Source organism: Pelodiscus sinensis, unplaced genomic scaffold (assembly GCF_049634645.1).
Source record: "Pelodiscus sinensis isolate JC-2024 unplaced genomic scaffold, ASM4963464v1 ctg87, whole genome shotgun sequence".
In the NCBI taxonomy this organism is placed as follows: domain Eukaryota; kingdom Metazoa; phylum Chordata; order Testudines; family Trionychidae; genus Pelodiscus; species Pelodiscus sinensis.
Window position 1 is genome coordinate 341841 of NW_027466017.1, and position 17715 is coordinate 359555.

The window sequence follows — 17715 nt, forward strand, 5'->3', positions numbered from 1 at the left end:
AGGATGATTCCCAGGGAGAAGAGAACGGCGAGCGACAGGGAGACGACGGCTCGGGAGTAGAGGGTCCTCAGGTCTGCACAGAGCTCACATCCCCCTGGACAACAAAAACGAAGAATTTGCAGATTCCCAGGCTGATGCCCAGTGCAGGGAAAGGTCCCTGCCCCATTCCCCAGCTCCCGACTCACCAGCCTCACTCTGGTCCCTCTGCATCACGCTCAGCTCGGTGTCCCCTCCCAGCCCCATCCTCTCATTGTCCATTTGGACGCAGCAGCGATAGAGGCCGGAGTCCCGCTGCTCCAGCTCGGCCAGACTCAGTGTCACCCTCCCCTGTTTGTGCTCGTCCAGAGTGGACAGCCGGAGCCGCCCCCGGTAGAAGGGGTGGTGAGAATCCAGCTGCACGTCGTCCCCGGATCCCCAGAGCCAAAGCACCCAGGCTCTGCTGCCATTGGTGTTCAGAAAGGTGCAGCTCAGGGTCATGTTCTCTCCGGACATCGCGCTGAGGGACCGGGGCTGCTGGGAGACGGTCAGAGCATCTGGGGATGAGAGAACCCGCGTCACACACCAGGGAGCACCGAGCGACGGGACAGACCCGCCCTGGCCTTTGGGGAGAGCAGCAGCCGCTGTGTGGTGTGTGCAGGGCAAAACTTTCACCTCCCTCTAGTGTAGCAGCAGCATCTGTCACTCTGCTCCTGGATTCTCCTCCCTTCACCTTTCCCTCTGTGCATCCATGTGTCCCTCCACCCTCTCACCCTAGCTCCATCCATCTGTCCATCCATCCATCCTCCAGTCCCAGCTACATCCACCTGTCGATCCACCGAGCACAGACCCGTCCGTCCATTCCCCAGCCATGCATTTGTAAATCCACCCAACCTTCACTTCCCAGACCCAGGCCAGCCAATTAATTCATCCATTCTGCACACTGGGACGTCTATCCCAAGGGCAGACCTGCCATCCCGGATGCTGGACACACGCAGTCATTCTGATCAGATGAACAGCGCCATGTCCCTGAACTGCGCCGCAAACTCACCTGGTTTCTGGGCAGATGCGTCACCATTTGGGGTCGGTCTCCGGCAGCCGGCGGGAATTTCTGAAACAGCTTCGTTGGAATGAAAAAACAAGGGCGGGGGGTGAGGTTCTGGGGCCTGCAATGTGCAGGGGTCGGACCAGGGGATCGCCGCAGCCCCTTCCGCCTTTCAAGTCGGTAAGAAGATTTTAGTGGCCGGCAGCCTGCAGAGTGAACCAGGCGCCCAAAGTGAAAAGTACCAGTTGTTGCAACCTGAGCGAGGAGAGCCGGGGGCTGGAAGAACTTGTGATCTGTGCAGATCGGCTCTGAGGGGCTCCCTGAACACCCACTCACCAGGGAGTTCCACATTGGAACAGCCCCCGTCAGCTAATCCAATGTGAAACCCAGTCTAGTTTACACTGGCACCACATGCTCCCTTTGCAGCCAGCTAAAGGTCTGGGGAGGGATCGAGAGATGAGACATCTCAGGAGAGGATTGATACTGGCGGGGAGAAATATGGTGAGACAGACAGTGTTGAGGGAGAGCTGGCAGGAGGAGGGATGGACACACAGCAGAGGGAAGGGAGGATGGAGAGCTGGCAGGAGGAGGGATGGGCACACAGCAGAGGGAAGGGAGGATGGAGAGCTGGCAGGAGGAGGGATGGGCACACAGCAGAGGGAGGGGTGGATGGAGAGCTGGCAGGAGGAGGGATGGATACACAGCAGAGGGAAGGGAGGATGGAGAGCTGGCAGGAGGAGGGATGGGCACACAGCAGAGGGAAGGGAGGATGGAGAGCTGGCAGGAGGAGGGATGGGCACACAGCAGAGGGAAGGGAGGATGGAGAGCTGGCAGGAGGAGGGATGGACACACAGCAGAGGGAAGGGAGGATGGAGAGCTGGCAGGAGGAGGGATGGGCACACAGCAGAGGGAAGGGAGGATGGAGAGCTGGCAGGAGGGATGGGCACACAGCAGAGGGAGGGGTGGATGGAGAGCTGACAGACACAGAGATGGGCAGGTATCAGAGGGAAGGGTGGCTGGGCAGATACTGCACAAGGATGGCTGGGGGACTGGTTGATGGCTGAGCGAAGGGGGCTGGTTGCTGCAGAAGGAAGGATGGACAGATTAGTTTAAATAGTTGAGGGTGGCTAGCTGTGGCTGTAGGGACAGGGAAGGACGGACAGAAGGACCTCGGGGACAGACAGATCCTCAGGCTATCTGGACGGGGTTTGCCGACGTACCTGCTGCCCAAGTGGGGAGAAGGAGGAGGATGCAGAGGACGGGGCTCAGGGCTGGCAGCTGCTCCATGGTCCCTGCTCTCTGGGTGGCTCTCCGGGGCCAGCTCAGCTCAACTGAGCCTCCTCCGGCAGCGGCAGCACCCGTGGGCCGGTGGAAGCATCTGTGGTCAGCATAGCTGAGAGGGGCCGGATAAGGGGAGGAGGGGAGGCAGGTGTGTGTCTGTGCGCAACGTAACAGGGACCTGTGCACCCCCTGCTGGCATAGATCAGCTCCCTCCTCTGTGTGTCATGGACCCCACACTGCCCCCGTCTGTGGGATGGCCTGTGACTGGGAGCATGGGGAACAGGGTAGCTCCCGCCCAGTGCTCAGCTGTAGCACTGGGATGCTGGCCTGTCTGGAAGGGAGGGGGGGTTTTGCCCAGTGCGTGTAACGGGCAGAGCGGGAGGTGGAGGGGAGAGGCTGGAACAACGCAGGGAGGATGGATCCATCCGTCTGTGTGAGAAGGCCGTCTCCATCCTTCCACCCCTCTGTCCATCCATCCGTCCCTCTGTCCGTCTGTCTGTGGTAGGGCTTGGGGGGAGGAATAGCTCAGTGGTTTGGGCATTGGTCTGCAAGACCAAGAGTTGTGGGCTGTATCCTTGAGAGAGACATTTCAGGATCTGGGACAACTCTGCCAGGGATGGTACAGCACCCTGCCGTGAGGGTAAGGGACTGGACCAGACGACTTCTCAAGGTCCCTTCTAGCTCTAAGCGATGGCCTGTCTGTACATGAATCCGCCTGTCCGTGGTAGGGCCTGTCTCCATCCATCTGCCTGGAAGAGGCTGTTTGACCCCAGCCAGGATCCGCCCCAGAAATTTTCCTGCGCTTATTGAGACGGTTCTATCAAATCAACCACTTCCAGAGCACAAAAACCTGGGAGAAAACGGCGTTTCGGTGGGTTTGAAAGGAAACGTTTCACTGGACTCTCCCTGCCGGGAAACATTTGTCTGTTTAGGAAGAGCTTTGGACAGAACTATGGGGGGGCTGGAAGCGTCGCTGCACGGCGAGCTGAGCGCCTGGAGAGCGACTCCTGCTCGAGGGACACACCCCGCGCTCAGTTCTTTGTGCCTCGCACGTGCCCCGAGCCCGACACTTCCAGCCCCGGCTGCAAAAACCCCCCACATCCCACCCCACCTGCAGCTGCCTGTGCAAAACCTGCGGCCTCGCAGGCGGCTGGGTTTCCTGTTTCTCACCCGGCGCTCAGAGCCCCAAGCGGCTCGGTGCGCCCCGGCCTGCCACAGACACTAACGCGGCAGCAGGGGGAGCGGCCCCGGGCGCAGCACAGACCCCCCCGGCCGCGCTCCAGGCCCTTGCGATGGGCCCAGCTGGGACCCACACGCCCCCTTGGCACAGCCCTGCACTGCTCAGAGGCACAGGGGCCGGGAGCCCTGGGGCCTGCCCCACGCCCGGCAGGGGAGGGAGGTTGACGTCACATGGGGGCTGGGGGCTGGGAACCAGGACGCCCGGGTTCCCCCCCCCAGCTCTGTGGAGTGTAGGGGGCACAGGGACGGGAAAAGTCCTCTCAGCCCCACAAGGCAGGAGGCTGCTGAGGGGGATGGAGCCGGGGCTGGAAGCCCCTCCCCTCCCACCCTCAGGTAACAGCTGGCCCCTTCCACCCCTCAGGTGACAGATGGCTCCTGCCCCTCCCACCCCTCAGGTGACAGCTGGCCCCTCCCCCTGCCACTCCTCAGGTGACAGCTGGCTCCTGCCCCTCCCAACCCTCAGGTGACAGCTGGCCCCTCCCCTTCTGACCCCCTCAGATGACAGCTGGCCCCTCCCACCCTCTCAGGTGACAGTTGTCCTCTCCCCCTCCAAACCCCTCAGGTGACAGTTGGCCCCTCCCCCTCCTTGCCCCTCAAGTGACAGGTGACTCCTCCCTCTCCCACCCCTCAGGTGACAGCTGGCCCTTCCCCTTCTGACCCCCTCAGGTGACAGCTGGCCCCTCCCACCCTCTCAGGTGACAGTTGGCCCCTCCCCCTCCCACTCCTCAGGTGACAGTTGGCCCCTCCCCCTCCCAATTCCTCAGGTGACAGTTGGCCCCTCCCACTCCTAAGGTGACAGTTGGCCCCTCCGCTGGGACTCTTGCTGGGGTGCGACGGCGCTTGGGCGATCAGGGCCACCCACGGCCGACGGCGGGAACCTTGGAGACGACCCCCGAGCAAGGAGGATCGATCGCCAGCGGTGTCACAAAGCCTCCAAGGGGGAGTCGCCGGCGTGAAATCGGGCTGTTGTGCCGGGGACGCCGGGTTCAGTCCGGCACCGCCTGGGAGCAACAGGGCCCGCCCAGCAGAGCCCAGCTCCTCCCTCACGGGATGTCACTGGCCACTGGATTGACTCGGGCCATGGCGGACCGGTGACAGCCGGACCCCGTGTGCGGGACAAACGCTCCCACGGCCGTTCACGTGTGTCCAATAAACGCAAGTGCTGCCTTTTCCTCTGTTACCCGAGTGCTTCTGACATGGGTAACAGAGGGGGCAGAGACAGGTGGGACCGGACCCGGGTGCCGAGACCCCCTCTCCATGGGACCAGCCTGTTAGACAGTCCCGGCCCCCCCTCCTTGTCTCCTCTCGCCCCCCACACACGCCTGGAACGTGCGTCTGTGACGGACACAGCGGGAGGTGTTTGCAAATCAGTCGGTTCCTCTCTAGTTAGGAAACAAACGCGCTTTCCCTCTGACAGAGGGGGAGACCAAACGCCTGCAGGAAACACACCGAAACTGGCCAACTCTTCAGCCCGAACTCTGAGGTATCCACGTCCGCACGTGGATGATCCACGGATGCGGCTCCCCGCAGATAGAACCGGAATAGCTACAGATTGGCAGGGTTCTGGATACAAAATTTGCATCCAAATCCGCCTCAAAATCCGCAAAAATGAGTTGTGAGGATTTGTGGATTTGTGGGGCTGGAGCCATTTCAAAGAAGCAAAACTCACGTCCCCATTGGACACTGCAGAGCACTTCATGCTTAATAGAGACGTAGCAGGAAAACCAAAGTAGGGGTGTGACAGGGCAGACTAGGCCTCGAGGCCCCCTGCTGGACGCTTGGTAGTCCTGCCACACTTTCCGCAGAGGGACTATAGAGAAGTCCTCCAAGCAGGCTAGAGTGGCACCAGAGGAAGCAGCCAATCGGGGCCAAGGAGGCCCTATAAAAGGAGTTGGAGACTAGACCAGTCAGTTCCTCTTCAGACCTGGTGGTGTGCAGGCTGGGTGACTGGCTGTCTGGCAGTGCAGCAGTGCCACGCAGCGCTCTGTGGGGGGAGTTTCCTGGTGCCCACTGAGCTGTGTGGGGACTCTCGGGTAACGCCCTGAGGGAAGGGTGCAGACGGTGTTTCCAGGAGTGGACGCCCGGGGGCACTGCTCTCTTCCAAGGGAGGTAGACTGAAGAAGGCCACCGCCAAAGGCACCTAGATGGGCCCCTGCCGAAGGGGAACCCCGGGTGGGAGGGGGGGGTTGATTTGCACACAGGCCGGTGCCTTATTTGGAGAAACTGGAGAAAGTTCCGGCACACGCATGGGGCCAGAGGGGGAGTCTGTGACAAGTGAGTGAGTTACCAGAGGAAAAGTCTGCAGGTGGCAGCAGCACCAAATAGACCCGACCATGAGGAACGGGAGAAATTTACCTGAGCGGGTCCATCTATCCAACGACCAAATGCAGAGCTGACGGCTGCCCCCGGAGACTTTTTATCATCATACATGGAGCAGGAGACCTGTCAGGACACCGCACCGGCGACTCCTGAGAGCCGCGGCCACGGGTGTGACTGTCGGCCACAGGCCGTGCTGCTGAAGACAAGGCCGGTTAGAAATGTCTCATGACAGAGCCGCCAAAAGGGGCGTGGGAAACCTGACAGGGCCGGACGCCAACCCTGGGTGGGAATTCGCGCCCGTCAGGCTCTTGGTCTGAGAACAGAGCAGGGGCTGGTGGCCCACGGAGACACCAGCAGCCTCCCTGCTTCCCACCCCACACCTGGGTAGCTGGGGAGGTGCCAGGTGGGATGTCAGACACTACAGCTCAAAACACCCAGGCTAAGTAAGAGGGAAATCCTCTCCTGTCATGTGCTGTACAGGGGCTAGGAGACACAGAGGAGTGTGGCTGATTCTAGGAGGGCAATGGGATACACACACACATACAAATACACACACAAAGAGCCGGTCTCTCTTGGAGTTAACGAGATGCTCACCTCCCCGCATCCGGCCCTCGGCCCCGGCCTCTCGCTGCAGCCACCTCACAGGTGCAGACCACAAAACTTTCCACCGCCCCTTGGGGCTGACGCTATCGGAGGAGGCTGAGCTGAGCTGAGCTGGCCCCGCCGAGCTGCCCAGAGAGCAGGGACCATGGAGCAGCTGCCAGCCCTGAGCCCCGTCCTCTGCATCCTCCTCCCCCTCTCCATCTGGGCAGCAGGTAATAATTGAATCCATCCACCCAGCCGCCTCCCTCACCCCCAGCTCCATCTCTGTCCTTCTGTCCATTTGCCCCAGCCCTAGATTTATCTTTGTCTGCCCATCTGTCTCTCTGCCCATCCCTAGCTCCATCTCTGTCCATCTGTCCTTCTACTCCACCCCCAGCTCCATCTTGCTCTGTTTATTTGTCACCCGCAGTTTCCCCGCTGGCTGGTTTATCCCATTCGGCCTTGATTGACGGGTTGATTGGATGAGATTTTCTGTCTGATACTTTCCCCCTTTCCTCCTGGCTCCCAACGTTCTCTTGGCTGTTTTGACGGTCGCGGCCCTTGGAGTAGATGTTCTCAGAGCAGTGTCCACAGTGACTTGGGGATCCCTTGGCTGACGGGTGACAGCTAATTTACACCCGTCACTTCGTGTGTGTCCTTGGAGGTCTGTTCTCCAACCTCCCTGACTTTGCGTTGATCAGCAAGGTCCCCTCATGCCTCTTGGCCGGCAATGTTCCACGGAGCTGTGCTGAGGGATTGTGCGCCCGGCGTCTCTGTGGGCATCCGTCGCACGCGTGCCAGGCTGCTGTTGGGCGCCTGTGGAGGCGGGAGCCCGGGGCAGTGTGTTATCGGCGGTGCCGTGAGCAGTCGCACATTGGGAAGGAACACCGGGCCGCTAAGGGGTGGGGTGGCTGGGGCATCTCCATCCCCCTCGTCCTCATTTTCCTTTGCAGGTACAACGTTCACTGTCTTGCCTCCCAAAGGTCTGGAAGTGCATCAGAGCCCCCGCGCCCTCCAGGCATCCGCCGGTGACACCGCCACACTGAACTGCTCCTTCCAGAACCCACAGGGCAGCACGGCCAAAGCAACCTGGACCAGAGATGGGGTTGTTCTGAATTCTGCCCACCCCTTCTACACGGGGCGGCTCAACATGTCCCACCTGGATGTGCTCCGGAAAGGGGAGGCCACGATGACCCTGTGGGACCTGGAGCCGCGGGACTCTGGCCTCTATCGGTGCCAAATCAATATCCACCGCGGAGAGAGCGGGACGGGACAGGGCACCGAGCTTAGCGTGACAGGGAGGAACCAGAGTGACCCAGGTGAGGGGGATGGGGCAGGAGGCTTTTCCCCTCTAGTGGGCACCGATCCGGGCAGGGAGGGGCTGGCTCAGAAGGGGGAATCTCCTAACCCTGCTCTCCATCCCCCAGATAAAGGACTCTCCCCCATGGAGTGTGGCACCAGAGAGGTCCTGTACCAGGTCTCTATCGCCCTGGGACTGCTCTTCATCCTCATCCTGGTGGTCGGCCTCCTCCTGAAGAGATGCCGAGGTACCAACCCGGAGTCTCAGTGAACACAGCCAAGTGGCCAGCCGTGGTGGTCCTGGCCGGGCTGTCTGCCCACCCCTCCCTGGTCCCTTCACGACCTCCCCCATCCCCTAGATCTCTGCTGCTTCTCTCCTCACCCCAGTCTCTGTCACACACGGACACTCCTCTCTTTTAACCTTCCTTCCTCTCCCTCCACAGCGCTGCCCTGCTCACAGCCGCGCCGGCAGGAGCCCCAGGTGAGATCTCAGGCTGGGCCCTCTTCCAGCCGGTGCTTAGTCCGGTCTCCGGGTACAATACAGTGAGCGGAGAGAACCCAGGAGTTCTGGCTCCCAGCTCTAACCACTACACCTCACTCCCTTTCCAGAGCTGGGAGAGAACCCAGGAGTCCTGCCTCCCAGTCCCCCTATTCTAACCACTAGCCCCCACTCCCCTCCTAGTGCCAGGGAAGGATCCCAGGCATCCTGGCTCTCAGCCCATCCACCCTGGGGGATTTGGTCTCTGGAGCTGCCTAAATGAGCCAGAATTAAGTGACCACATCTGGGCGGCAACGTCCTCACTGAACCTCTGTCCTGCACAGGGCCAGGGCAGCCGGGAGGCTGCAGAGACCCAGGACTTGCACTACGCAGAGATTAAAGTCAAGAATCCAAGGCGCATGGAACAAATTTCCAACCACGCCCAGCGATGCTGAGTCCATCTGCCCCCAGCACCACCTGAGTCCCTCTCACCCAGCACCTCGCAGCCACGAGGGCTTTCCTCCCTACCGAACACGAGCAGGTGGCTGTAATTAACACGGTGCCTGGTCCCTCCTCGTAACTCAGCACGAAGAGAAACACGAGTTCCCCTTGGCCTCCTGGTGGGGCTGGAATTGGTCTGAGCAGCTGACGTGTGGGCTCCCGGCTCCCATAGGCTGGAATTGCTCAAAGAACGTATGTTTTGTGGGGTGGGGTGTGTCTAATAATTAAATAATTTCTCTGTGCGAAAAATTGTTTTCTGATTTTTTTTAAAATGTGTTTTGATGATAACTTGTAAAATTGTTTATTCAAAAGCTCAGCTGTTTGTCTTGGGGAAATCATACTTTTTTAAATAAAGGGTCATTTGTTTTAGAAAATAATTGTTGTCCCGTGACAATGTGAGATTTCTTCGCTGTGCCCAGAAAATGAATGCCTTTTCTTAAAACTGGGGGGAAAGATTTTCTCCCATCGTGCAAATGTGTTTTGTATGTGGGGGGAGGAAAAAGAAGGGGAGATGCTCTGTTAAAAAACACTGGGGATGGGGAGGGGGAGCCAAGAAGGTGGAAAATACATTGAAATCGGTGGGGAACCTGGTCTCTGATGCCCTCCCCACTTGGGGTTTTCTCCCACCTCCTTTCCCCTTCCCCACTGATCTCCCCTCCCCACTGATACCAGACCCCAAATTGCCCCCGGAACCTTCCAACCGGGAGCCTGTTTCCCACCCGGACGCGGTGAAGGTTTGGACACTACTATGGGCAAGTCCTTCCGTGATGCTGGGTGAGTTGAAGCCAGTTCCGGTCTGCTTCCGCCCCTCCCTTGGACCCACTTCCGGTGTCCCCCCCTCCCCGTGGGGGCGTTGATTCCCAGTCTGTGGGGCCTGTTTTACACTCAGAGGGACCCAACGCGGCCCGGAAACCTCCCCCCTCGTGTTTCCCACCCGGGCTATTGAGAGCGTGGCACCCCACTGAGGGCAAGCCGTCTCTGGCTAAGAGCCTGACGCCACTTCCGCTCCACTTCCGCCCTCGCTCGCCCCTGCCTTCCGGTTTCCCTCTCCCCGGTGACGAAGCGATTGGATCGATCCGCACCCGCTCCCCCCATCCCCGCGCACGAGCCCCGCCCATGCCACACCCGGGGGGGGGACATCCTGAGGTCACTTCCGCCCTCACTTCCGCCCTTCCTACTGCCCAACTTCCGGTCCGCTCTCTTTTCCCTTCCCCCCGCCGCGGATTCTACAGCCCGTTCGCAGCCCCCCAGCCGGCGGCCGCGGTGAGTCCCGTATCCTGGGGGCGGGGGCTGGGAGGGATGGTCAGGGGGTCTGGAAGGGGATGTGTGGGTCGGGATGGGAAAGGAGACTTGGGAGCACAGGGAAGTGGAAGAGGAACTTGGGGGGGGGGGTGGGGAGGAGATCCTGGGGGGGCAGGGGAAGGGAATATGGGGCGGGGAAGGAGGACTTGGGGGGCAGGGATGGGAAGGGGAATTTGGGGGTGGAGAAGAGGGACTTGGGGGGCAGGGAAATGGAGCAGGGAGGGGAAGGGAGACTTGGGGGGCAGGGAGGGGAAGGGAGACTTGGGGGGCAGGGAGGGGAAGGGAGACTTGGGGGGCAGGGAGGGGAAGGGGGCGGATGTGCAAGGAGACGGGAGGAGGATTTGGGGAGCAGGGGGGACGCGGGAGTCAGCAGGGGGAATGGAAAAGGGTCCGGAAGTGGAGCAGGGAGGGGCAAGGGGCACTTGTGGGATCCGGGGGGCAGGGGGTGGGGAAGGGGGACCCGGGAATCCTCTGCCGGTATTTGGGGGACAGGAGGGCCTGTAGGGGTGGGCAGGGAGGCGGCTGGGGCCAGCGGGGGGAGGTAAGTGGGGTGCTGCGGGAGGTGGCGACCGACTCGGGTAGTGGCACGGGGCTGCCTCACCTTATCTCTCCCTCCCCCACACAGCCCCCCCCCCCCATGGCCGAGCGGCACCAGCGCCGCCTCTGGCGCTACGTGGCGTCGGGCCGGCACCGGCGGCTGCGCTCGCTCCTGGCCCGCCACGGGGCTACGCTGGACCTGGACCAGCCCGGGGGCCACAAGCGCCGGCCTCCCCTGCACGACGCCTGCGCCCGCCGAGACCCCGCCGCCGTCCGCATCCTGCTGGACCACGGGGCCGACCCCGCCCGCCCGGACCGGCGCGGAGACACCGCCCTGCACCACGCCGCCCGGCAGGCTGCCCGCAAGGGCCAGCGCGGTGAGCACCCGCCCCTGCCGTCCCGGGGGGCCCCGGGGTCCTGCTGGCTGTCCCCGCCCCGAGCGCTGGCTCGGCTGTCCCATTGGCCAGTCCCTGGCCCACCGGGGTTGGGGGGGGGGGGGCGGTGCTTGACGGGTGGGAGCAGCGTGCCCCAGCCCTGAGCCGTCTCCCCCTCCTGTCCCCCAATCCCCTTCTCTGAGCCCCCCCAAACCCGGTGCCACTTCCTGCACCCCAAAGCCCTTGTCCATGGCCCCAGCCCAGAGCCCACACCCCCCAACCAGAGTCCTCACCCCCTCCCGCCCCAGCCTGGAGCCCCTCCCAGACCCAGATCCCCCCGTTTAGAGCCCTCCCTCCAACCCCCCGCCTGCCCGCCCCCCCACTGTCCGTGGGCAAAGTGACTTCTGTTACGTGATCTGACCCCTCCGTATCGGTTCACGTAACAAAAATCATTCCGCACACGGGCCCACACAATCAGAGGGGACCCTGCTCCGCCCCCTTCCCAGAACTGGGGGGAGAACCCAGGAGTCCTGGTTCTCAGCTTTCTACTCCCCCCCACCCCTCCAATCCCCACTCTTGTTTAAAATGCTGCCACCAAGTGCCTACGCCCTGGGGGGGGGAGGACGGGAAAATGAGGAGCGGGGGGCCGAGGGGTGCAGACTAAAATAGGGCACTGGGACCTAGGCGTCCAGCTAACATGGAGCTTTATGCAAAGGCCTGTGCCTCAGTTTACCCCACCAGCCTCCCTTTTTGAAAGCAGAAGGGACCTTCTCCGTCCCATTGGTAACGGGGACCCCGCCAGACTAGTGTGGCGAACGCCCGTCCCAAGGCAAAACGAAACGCTTATCATTTTGGTTGAATTGTAAAATAAGCAAAAGGGGGTGATAATTGGGGGGAGGGGTTAATTGTGATGTGAGGGCCTTGCTCCAATGTGCCGATTGCTTCTCTGTAACCAAGACGCCCACCTTGTGATGTGTAACACAAGGCAAAAATGGATAAAAAATTAAGTGCAGCGTTCGCCAGGCCGCACGTTCTTACGCCAAGGCCCAGACAGAAAGGTGCCCAAAACGGTTGTATATCCCCATCGGCACGGAAGCGGTCAGCAAATTAACGGCTCTAAAACAAGGCCAGCGCCTGTCAATTAAAATAGTCATGTTCGAAACCGGCAAAAAAACCCCACCCCCCAAAATAACAAACCTCCGTTTAAAGGAAAAACCCAGCGGAGCAATGCAACACGTGCGAATCCCAATGGTAAAAAATACGATTTAGAAACCCCTCTGCTTTGCAATCCCGCATGGTTCTTATAAGGGCGCACCATTCATTTTTCTCTTTCTCCCTCCCCAGTGTACGAAGTTCTCTTCGCCCCACTGCAGAACCACTGCCCCGGGGCCATGGGGATCCGGAACCGGGCCGGGGAGACACCCAGGGACCTGCTGGGGGCCATGAAGGAGGAGCAGGTACCGATGTGGTCCGCATGGGGGGGGCACTGTACCGTAAGGAGCAGGATGGGGGCTCAGCCCGGAGGCCAATGAGGTCGGAGTAGCGGCCCCGGAGCCTCCACGGGGACGTGAGTTCGAAGTTAGCGCTGTCCCTTCGTGAAAAGCAGGAGTTCAGATTCGGCGGGCAGGGAGGACGCACCACTTATAAATGGGAAGTTGGAGGGTTATTTCTGTCTTAGTGGAAGCCAGAGACCGTATGAAAAGCACACCGGGAAGCTATCCCCCCGGGACAGACAGAAAAGTGGGACAGCCCGGCTCCATCAGAAAACTAAAATTAAACCCACCCCAAAATGGAAAAGACGGGCGGATGTTTAACGCCTGTTTTGCCCCTACCTTACCGAAAGTGAAGGTGACCAGATATTTAATGATTTTGTGCAATTTGGGGCATGGGACGGCTGCCGTCTGAGGAGAGATGAATCAGATCTGGATTTTTTTGGCTTGAAAGAGAGGAGACGGAGGGGGAGATGGGATCAAGGTCTATAAAATCATGACTAGTGGGGAGAAAGTGAATAAGGGAAGGTTATTGACTTTGTTCCCATCACACAAAGGCGAGGGGTCACCCAAAGACATGAAGAGGCAGCAGGTTTCAAACAAACCAAATGGAAGTTTTTCTTCACGTGGCGCACAGTTAACCTGTGGAACTCCTCGCCAGAGGAGGTGGTGCAGACCAGAGTTCAAAACAGAGCAAGATAGATTCATGGAGGTTAGGTCCATCCAGGACCTAGCCTTGTTGCGTCCCTAGTACGTTTTGCCCACAGAACAGGGGCAGGGCGGCGATTAGCCGGCGGGGACGGTCGGGGCCGCTCGGCAGAGAAGCCGCTCGATTCTCCCCGCCCCCTGAAGGCAGGATGGGTCACGGGGAGAGGGAAGGGTTCCTCCACATTGGGTTGAGATGTTAGCAAGAACACAGCTCCAACGGGACCCGAGCAGCGGCTGAGGATGGGTTGGCCGAAGGCCTGGCCGGTCTGGTTTAGGCCCTGCCCGCAGCGGTTCCCTGATGCCTGGTGACTCTCCTCAGCTGCCTCCGGAGGAAGCCGAAGACGCCGGCGGGAACCGGGACGAGGACTGGGCTTGGCGCCAGAAACTCCTCGGGGAATGCCAGGACGAGTACCAGGCGTTTTGGCGCTACGAAGGTACGGCCACTGGGGCCCCTAGAGGGGACCGGCCCCTCCCCCTCGGCCAGGAGCACCCTCCCCTAACACCCCCCTCGTCTTCTCTCCCGCCAGAGGATTTCTGCAGGCCCGACCCGGACCCGGAGCCCTACGAGGCGTGGGCAGAGCGCATGGCGCGGGAATACAGCCGGAAGGGCCGGAAGGGGGTGAGGCCTGGCAGTCAGGGGGCGGGGCCTGGCCGTCAGGGGGCGGGGCCTGGCCCTCACCTCCCCGCCCACGGAGCCCCGCAGGCCACCTCCCAGCGCCCCCTGGCGGCCGAATCTCGTCTCTACCAGGAGCGCGCCCGCACCAAGAAGGAGGAAGTCCAGGCCGCCAAGCGGCAGCGCTACCAGGAGGGCTGCGCCCGCGTCTTCGCCCCCGACGCCGCCCGCCCCCTGAGCTACCAGGACATCCCCTGGCCCAGCCCCCAGGGCACCGTGGCCGAGATGGCGGCCGTGGCCCTGCTGGGCACGGACCCCGCGGACCGGGGGGCCTATCGCCGCCAGCTCCGGCGCCAGCAGGCCCTGTGGCACCCCGACAAGTTCGCCCAGCGCTGCGGGGGTCGGCTGGCCGAGCCGGATCGGGACCGGATCCTGGCCACCGTCACGGCGCTGTCCCAGGAACTCAACAGGCTGGCCGAGGCGGCCAAGTAACGCGGCCGCGCTGGAGAGGTGTCAATAAAGCTGGGGGGCTGGGTTCAGCCTGGACTCCTGGGGTCTCTCCCTGGCTCGGGGAGGGGACGGGAGTGGGACCTAGTGGTTAGAGCAGGAGGGTCAGGGAGCCAGGATGCCTGGGTTCTCCCCGGCTGTGGGGGGGGGGGGTCACAGTCAGTGCACTGCTCCCTCCCCTTAACTCTGCCCCACAGGGACCCCCAGCTCTTTGCCCTGAGAACAGAACATCTCCTCTCCACCTCCCATCTGCTTTCCCTGGAAGCAGCTTCTGCAACCCGTCCTCAGCGTGTGTCCTTCGTAGCCAGGAGCCTCAGCAAACCCCCAGGGCTGGGGGGGCGGGACTGAGGAGTGCTGGGGTGCAGGAGTGTGGGGCAGGGGCTGCGGTGCGGGAGCAAAGGGGAAGCCCCCTTCCCCTCAGGACCCCACACAAACATGGGCGAGTTTTGCTGGGGAGAGGCCGGAGGTGGAGAAACTTTTCCCCTCCCCGGGTTTGCCCCCAGCCCTTCCCGACTGGCCCTGGATTGGGAGCAGGGGCTAGTGGTTAGAGCAGGGGGGTGCCAGGATACCTGGGTTCTCAGGGGACCCAGAGACCACTGGTGGGGACCACCCGGCTTGTCCCTCCTCTGTGTCCTCTCTTCCCATCGGCTGGTCTCCCGTGCCCCCCTTCTACGGCTGCCCATCCCCATGGCGTCCGGTCTCTTCCGTTGCCTCCTTCACTCTTCTCCTCCTCCTTCCCGCTGACTCGTCCGTTCCCTCTTTCCACATCTTTCCCCATCTCTTTTCTTCCTGCCCTTCCCTGGCCCGGCCCTTTCCCCGTTCCTCCTCTGCGCCTTTCCTCCGTCACCCGTTTCTCCTCCTCCCTGTTTTCTTTCCTTTTCTCCCAAATGCGCCCCCCCCCCCTCCGGCCTTTCTCCCTCCCTTGGCCCCGTTGCTTTCCTTTTCCCCTGTGCCTGCCTGCTCCCTCCTTTTCCCGCCGTGCATTACATTTGTTCTTTCTTTGCCTGCCGCCGCCGCCGCCGCTTTTCACTCGCCTCGTTTCTTTGGGGTCCGTTCTTTGCTCTTGCTGTTTTTCCCATTTTCTTTCCTTGGACGCCACCTACTCCCTTCACACTCCTGTCCCCAGCCCGTCCCCCCGATCGGGATGGCCCAAGAGGAAACCGCTCTCCCGCCTTTGGTCACACCGTGAGTGCCGCAGCGGGGACGGGGTGACTCGCGGGCAGGAATTCCCGCTGGGCGCTGGGGTCAGAGCCACAAGCACCCCGGCTCCTGCCGGGCCCCAGCAAATGTCTCCCGTGGCCAGCGCCTCCCGGACTTCAGGGCCGGCCTAATGCCAGTGGCTCCGGCTTCCTCTGCTCCATTTGTGCACACCGGGACTGCACGGTCTGCGTCCCCCGCCTGCTGGGGTGAGTGTGGGGCGGGAGTGGGGGACACGGGGGGGTGAGGGGCACTGATGTGGCTGGGGGGAGGTGGAGTGAAGGGCACTGGCAGGGCTGGGGGGCAGGGGCTGCAGAGTGGGAGTGAGGGGCACCAGCGGTGCTGAGGGGGTAGTTCTGTGGGTCTGGGTAACAGGCACTGGTGCGGCTGGGGGTGGGAGTGAGGGGCGCCGGCAGGGCTGCAGGGGGGTAGGGCTGTGGGTCGGGGTGAGGGGCACTGGCAGTGCCGGGGGGGGGTAGGGCTGTGGGTCGGGGTAACAGGCACCGGTGGGGCTGCGGGTGGGAATGAGGGGCGCCGGCAGGGCTGGGGGTGGGGTAGGGCTGTGGGTCGGAGTGAGGGGTACCAGCAGTGCTGGGGGGGTAGGGCTGTGGGTCGGGGTGAGGGGCACCGGTGGGGCTGGGGAGTGGAAGTGAGGGGCACCAGCAGGGCTGGGGAGCAGAGGGGAAGCAGTTTACAGCCAGATGTCCAGGTGGGGGAGCACATCCAGATGTACCAGGGTAGCCAGATGTGCACTGACTCCTCCCCCCCCCCCCCCTGCCGCCCATGACTCCTGGTCCCTGGATCTCCAGTGGAGGATCCAGCAGCTGGAAGCTCTGGGTGCTGCAGAGCCAGGCGGCTGCCACGAAGCCCATCCCGTCCCCGGGGATCCCTGCCGAGCCCTCCGGCAGCTCCCCTGGGCCATGGGGAGATTTGCCCCCCACGGACAGCTCCCCCGCCACCCCAAAGACCAGCCCCTCGCTGTCAGGGTGGGGTGGTGAGTCTGTCCGGCTTGGAGACGTGAGCTGAAGGAACGAGGGGGGGGGCCGTTCCCCCACCTTCAAAGCCTTCTGGCTCTTCCTCGTCCTCCCCCAGCCCCCTAAAGCTCCAGCCCCCAACCCTGCCCCCCTAACACTCTGTTCCTGCGCCTGGGAAACAACCTACTTTGGGTGGGAGCCAATTGGAAAACGGACAGCTTCCAAAGGGAAGAGGCAGTAAAACTTGCCCCTGTGGCTCAGCGAGCTAAAAGCTGGCAGTGTCTTTGAAGCTAAGCAGGGAGTGGCCTGTTCCTAATGCTGGAGGGGAGACCTGAGTGGGCTGTTTGGGAGTGTGGAAGGGGAAATGATTGTGGTTTGCTGCTAAGCAGGCTGAGAGATGTTTGAGCCTTTGGAAGGGAGACTGAACCAGGAAGTTATTTCTGTTCTCTGGTAATTGGGTCTTTATGGGACAGTGCTAATTAATTATCCCTGTTCCAGGAAAGTTGCTGTTGAGGTATTTATGATCTTACTGATGCATTTCCTAGTGATCTATCTATTTATTTGTCTCCTGCTGCTCCCCCCCCCCCCCAAAAAAAGACTGTGCCCCACCCCGGGCGGAGGGGGAGGGGGGCAGAACAAGGCCTGTGCGATGGTGAAACTGAGGCCCAGGAGTTTTTCTGGTTGGTGGCTCAGTTCTGGGATCCTGGGCATGGGGAGGGGCTGGGGTTCGGTGCCAGAAGAGGGAATGTGGGGGGCACAATGAATACAGACCCACACGAATCCTGCGACCTCGCCCCCTCTGTGTTTGGTCACGGTTGGGTTTATTGATGGGGCAAAGTTGTCATAAAAACCTCCTGAGTGTCCGTTTTGTGTTGGTCACTTGGTGTCGCACCTGCCAGGGGACACTCCCGCCCCGCTCCCTGCCCCCTAGCTCTGCCATGGGGCAGCCCTGACTCCCAGGGACGTGGGTCGGGGCTGGAGTGTGAAAGTGGAGGGTGTCAGTTGCAGTTGCGGGAAATGGCCACTGGGTGGCGGCAGAGTCCAATGTAACCAAGCCAGCAATGAACAGGGAGGAGGCGGGATACCAGGGTAGATGGGCACATGGGTCTGACTGGGGTAGGATGGAGGAGGCGGGATACCAGGGGAGATGGGCACATGAGGCTGACTAGGATGGGAGGGAGGAGGCGGGATACCAAGGTAGATGGGCACATGGGTCTGACTGGGGTAGGATGGAGGAGGCAGGATACCAGGGTAGATGGGCACATGGGTCTGACTGGGGTAGGATGGAGGAGG

At 61.7% G+C, this 17715-nt stretch overlaps 2 protein-coding genes across 3 annotated transcripts; both read left to right on the plus strand.

Annotated features, from left to right (window-relative positions):
• Window positions 1-3864: 3864 nt before the first annotated feature.
• LOC142825971 (natural cytotoxicity triggering receptor 3-like) lies at window positions 3865-9071 on the plus strand. 2 transcript variants are annotated; one of them, XM_075918325.1, is made up of 5 exons: window positions 3865-6675; window positions 7426-7761; window positions 7870-7989; window positions 8185-8222; window positions 8564-9071. In XM_075918325.1, exons 1-5 carry the CDS (start codon window positions 6609-6611, stop codon window positions 8672-8674), a joined length of 672 nt encoding a protein of 223 aa, XP_075774440.1. In that variant the 5' UTR covers window positions 3865-6608; the 3' UTR covers window positions 8675-9071. The 2 variants fall into 2 exon arrangements, with proteins under 2 accessions (XP_075774440.1, XP_075774439.1); XM_075918324.1 differs by having other exon boundaries at window positions 3865-7761.
• A 781-nt stretch (window positions 9072-9852) lies between these two features.
• On the plus strand, window positions 9853-17007 carry NFKBIL1 (NFKB inhibitor like 1). The gene is made up of 5 exons (XM_075918295.1): window positions 9853-9983; window positions 10648-10936; window positions 12278-12390; window positions 13451-13565; window positions 13659-17007. The coding sequence occupies exons 2-5, from the start codon at window positions 10660-10662 to the stop codon at window positions 14234-14236; spliced, it is 1083 nt and encodes a 360-aa protein (XP_075774410.1). The 5' UTR covers window positions 9853-9983; window positions 10648-10659; the 3' UTR covers window positions 14237-17007.
• The last annotated feature ends 708 nt before the right edge of the window (window positions 17008-17715 follow it).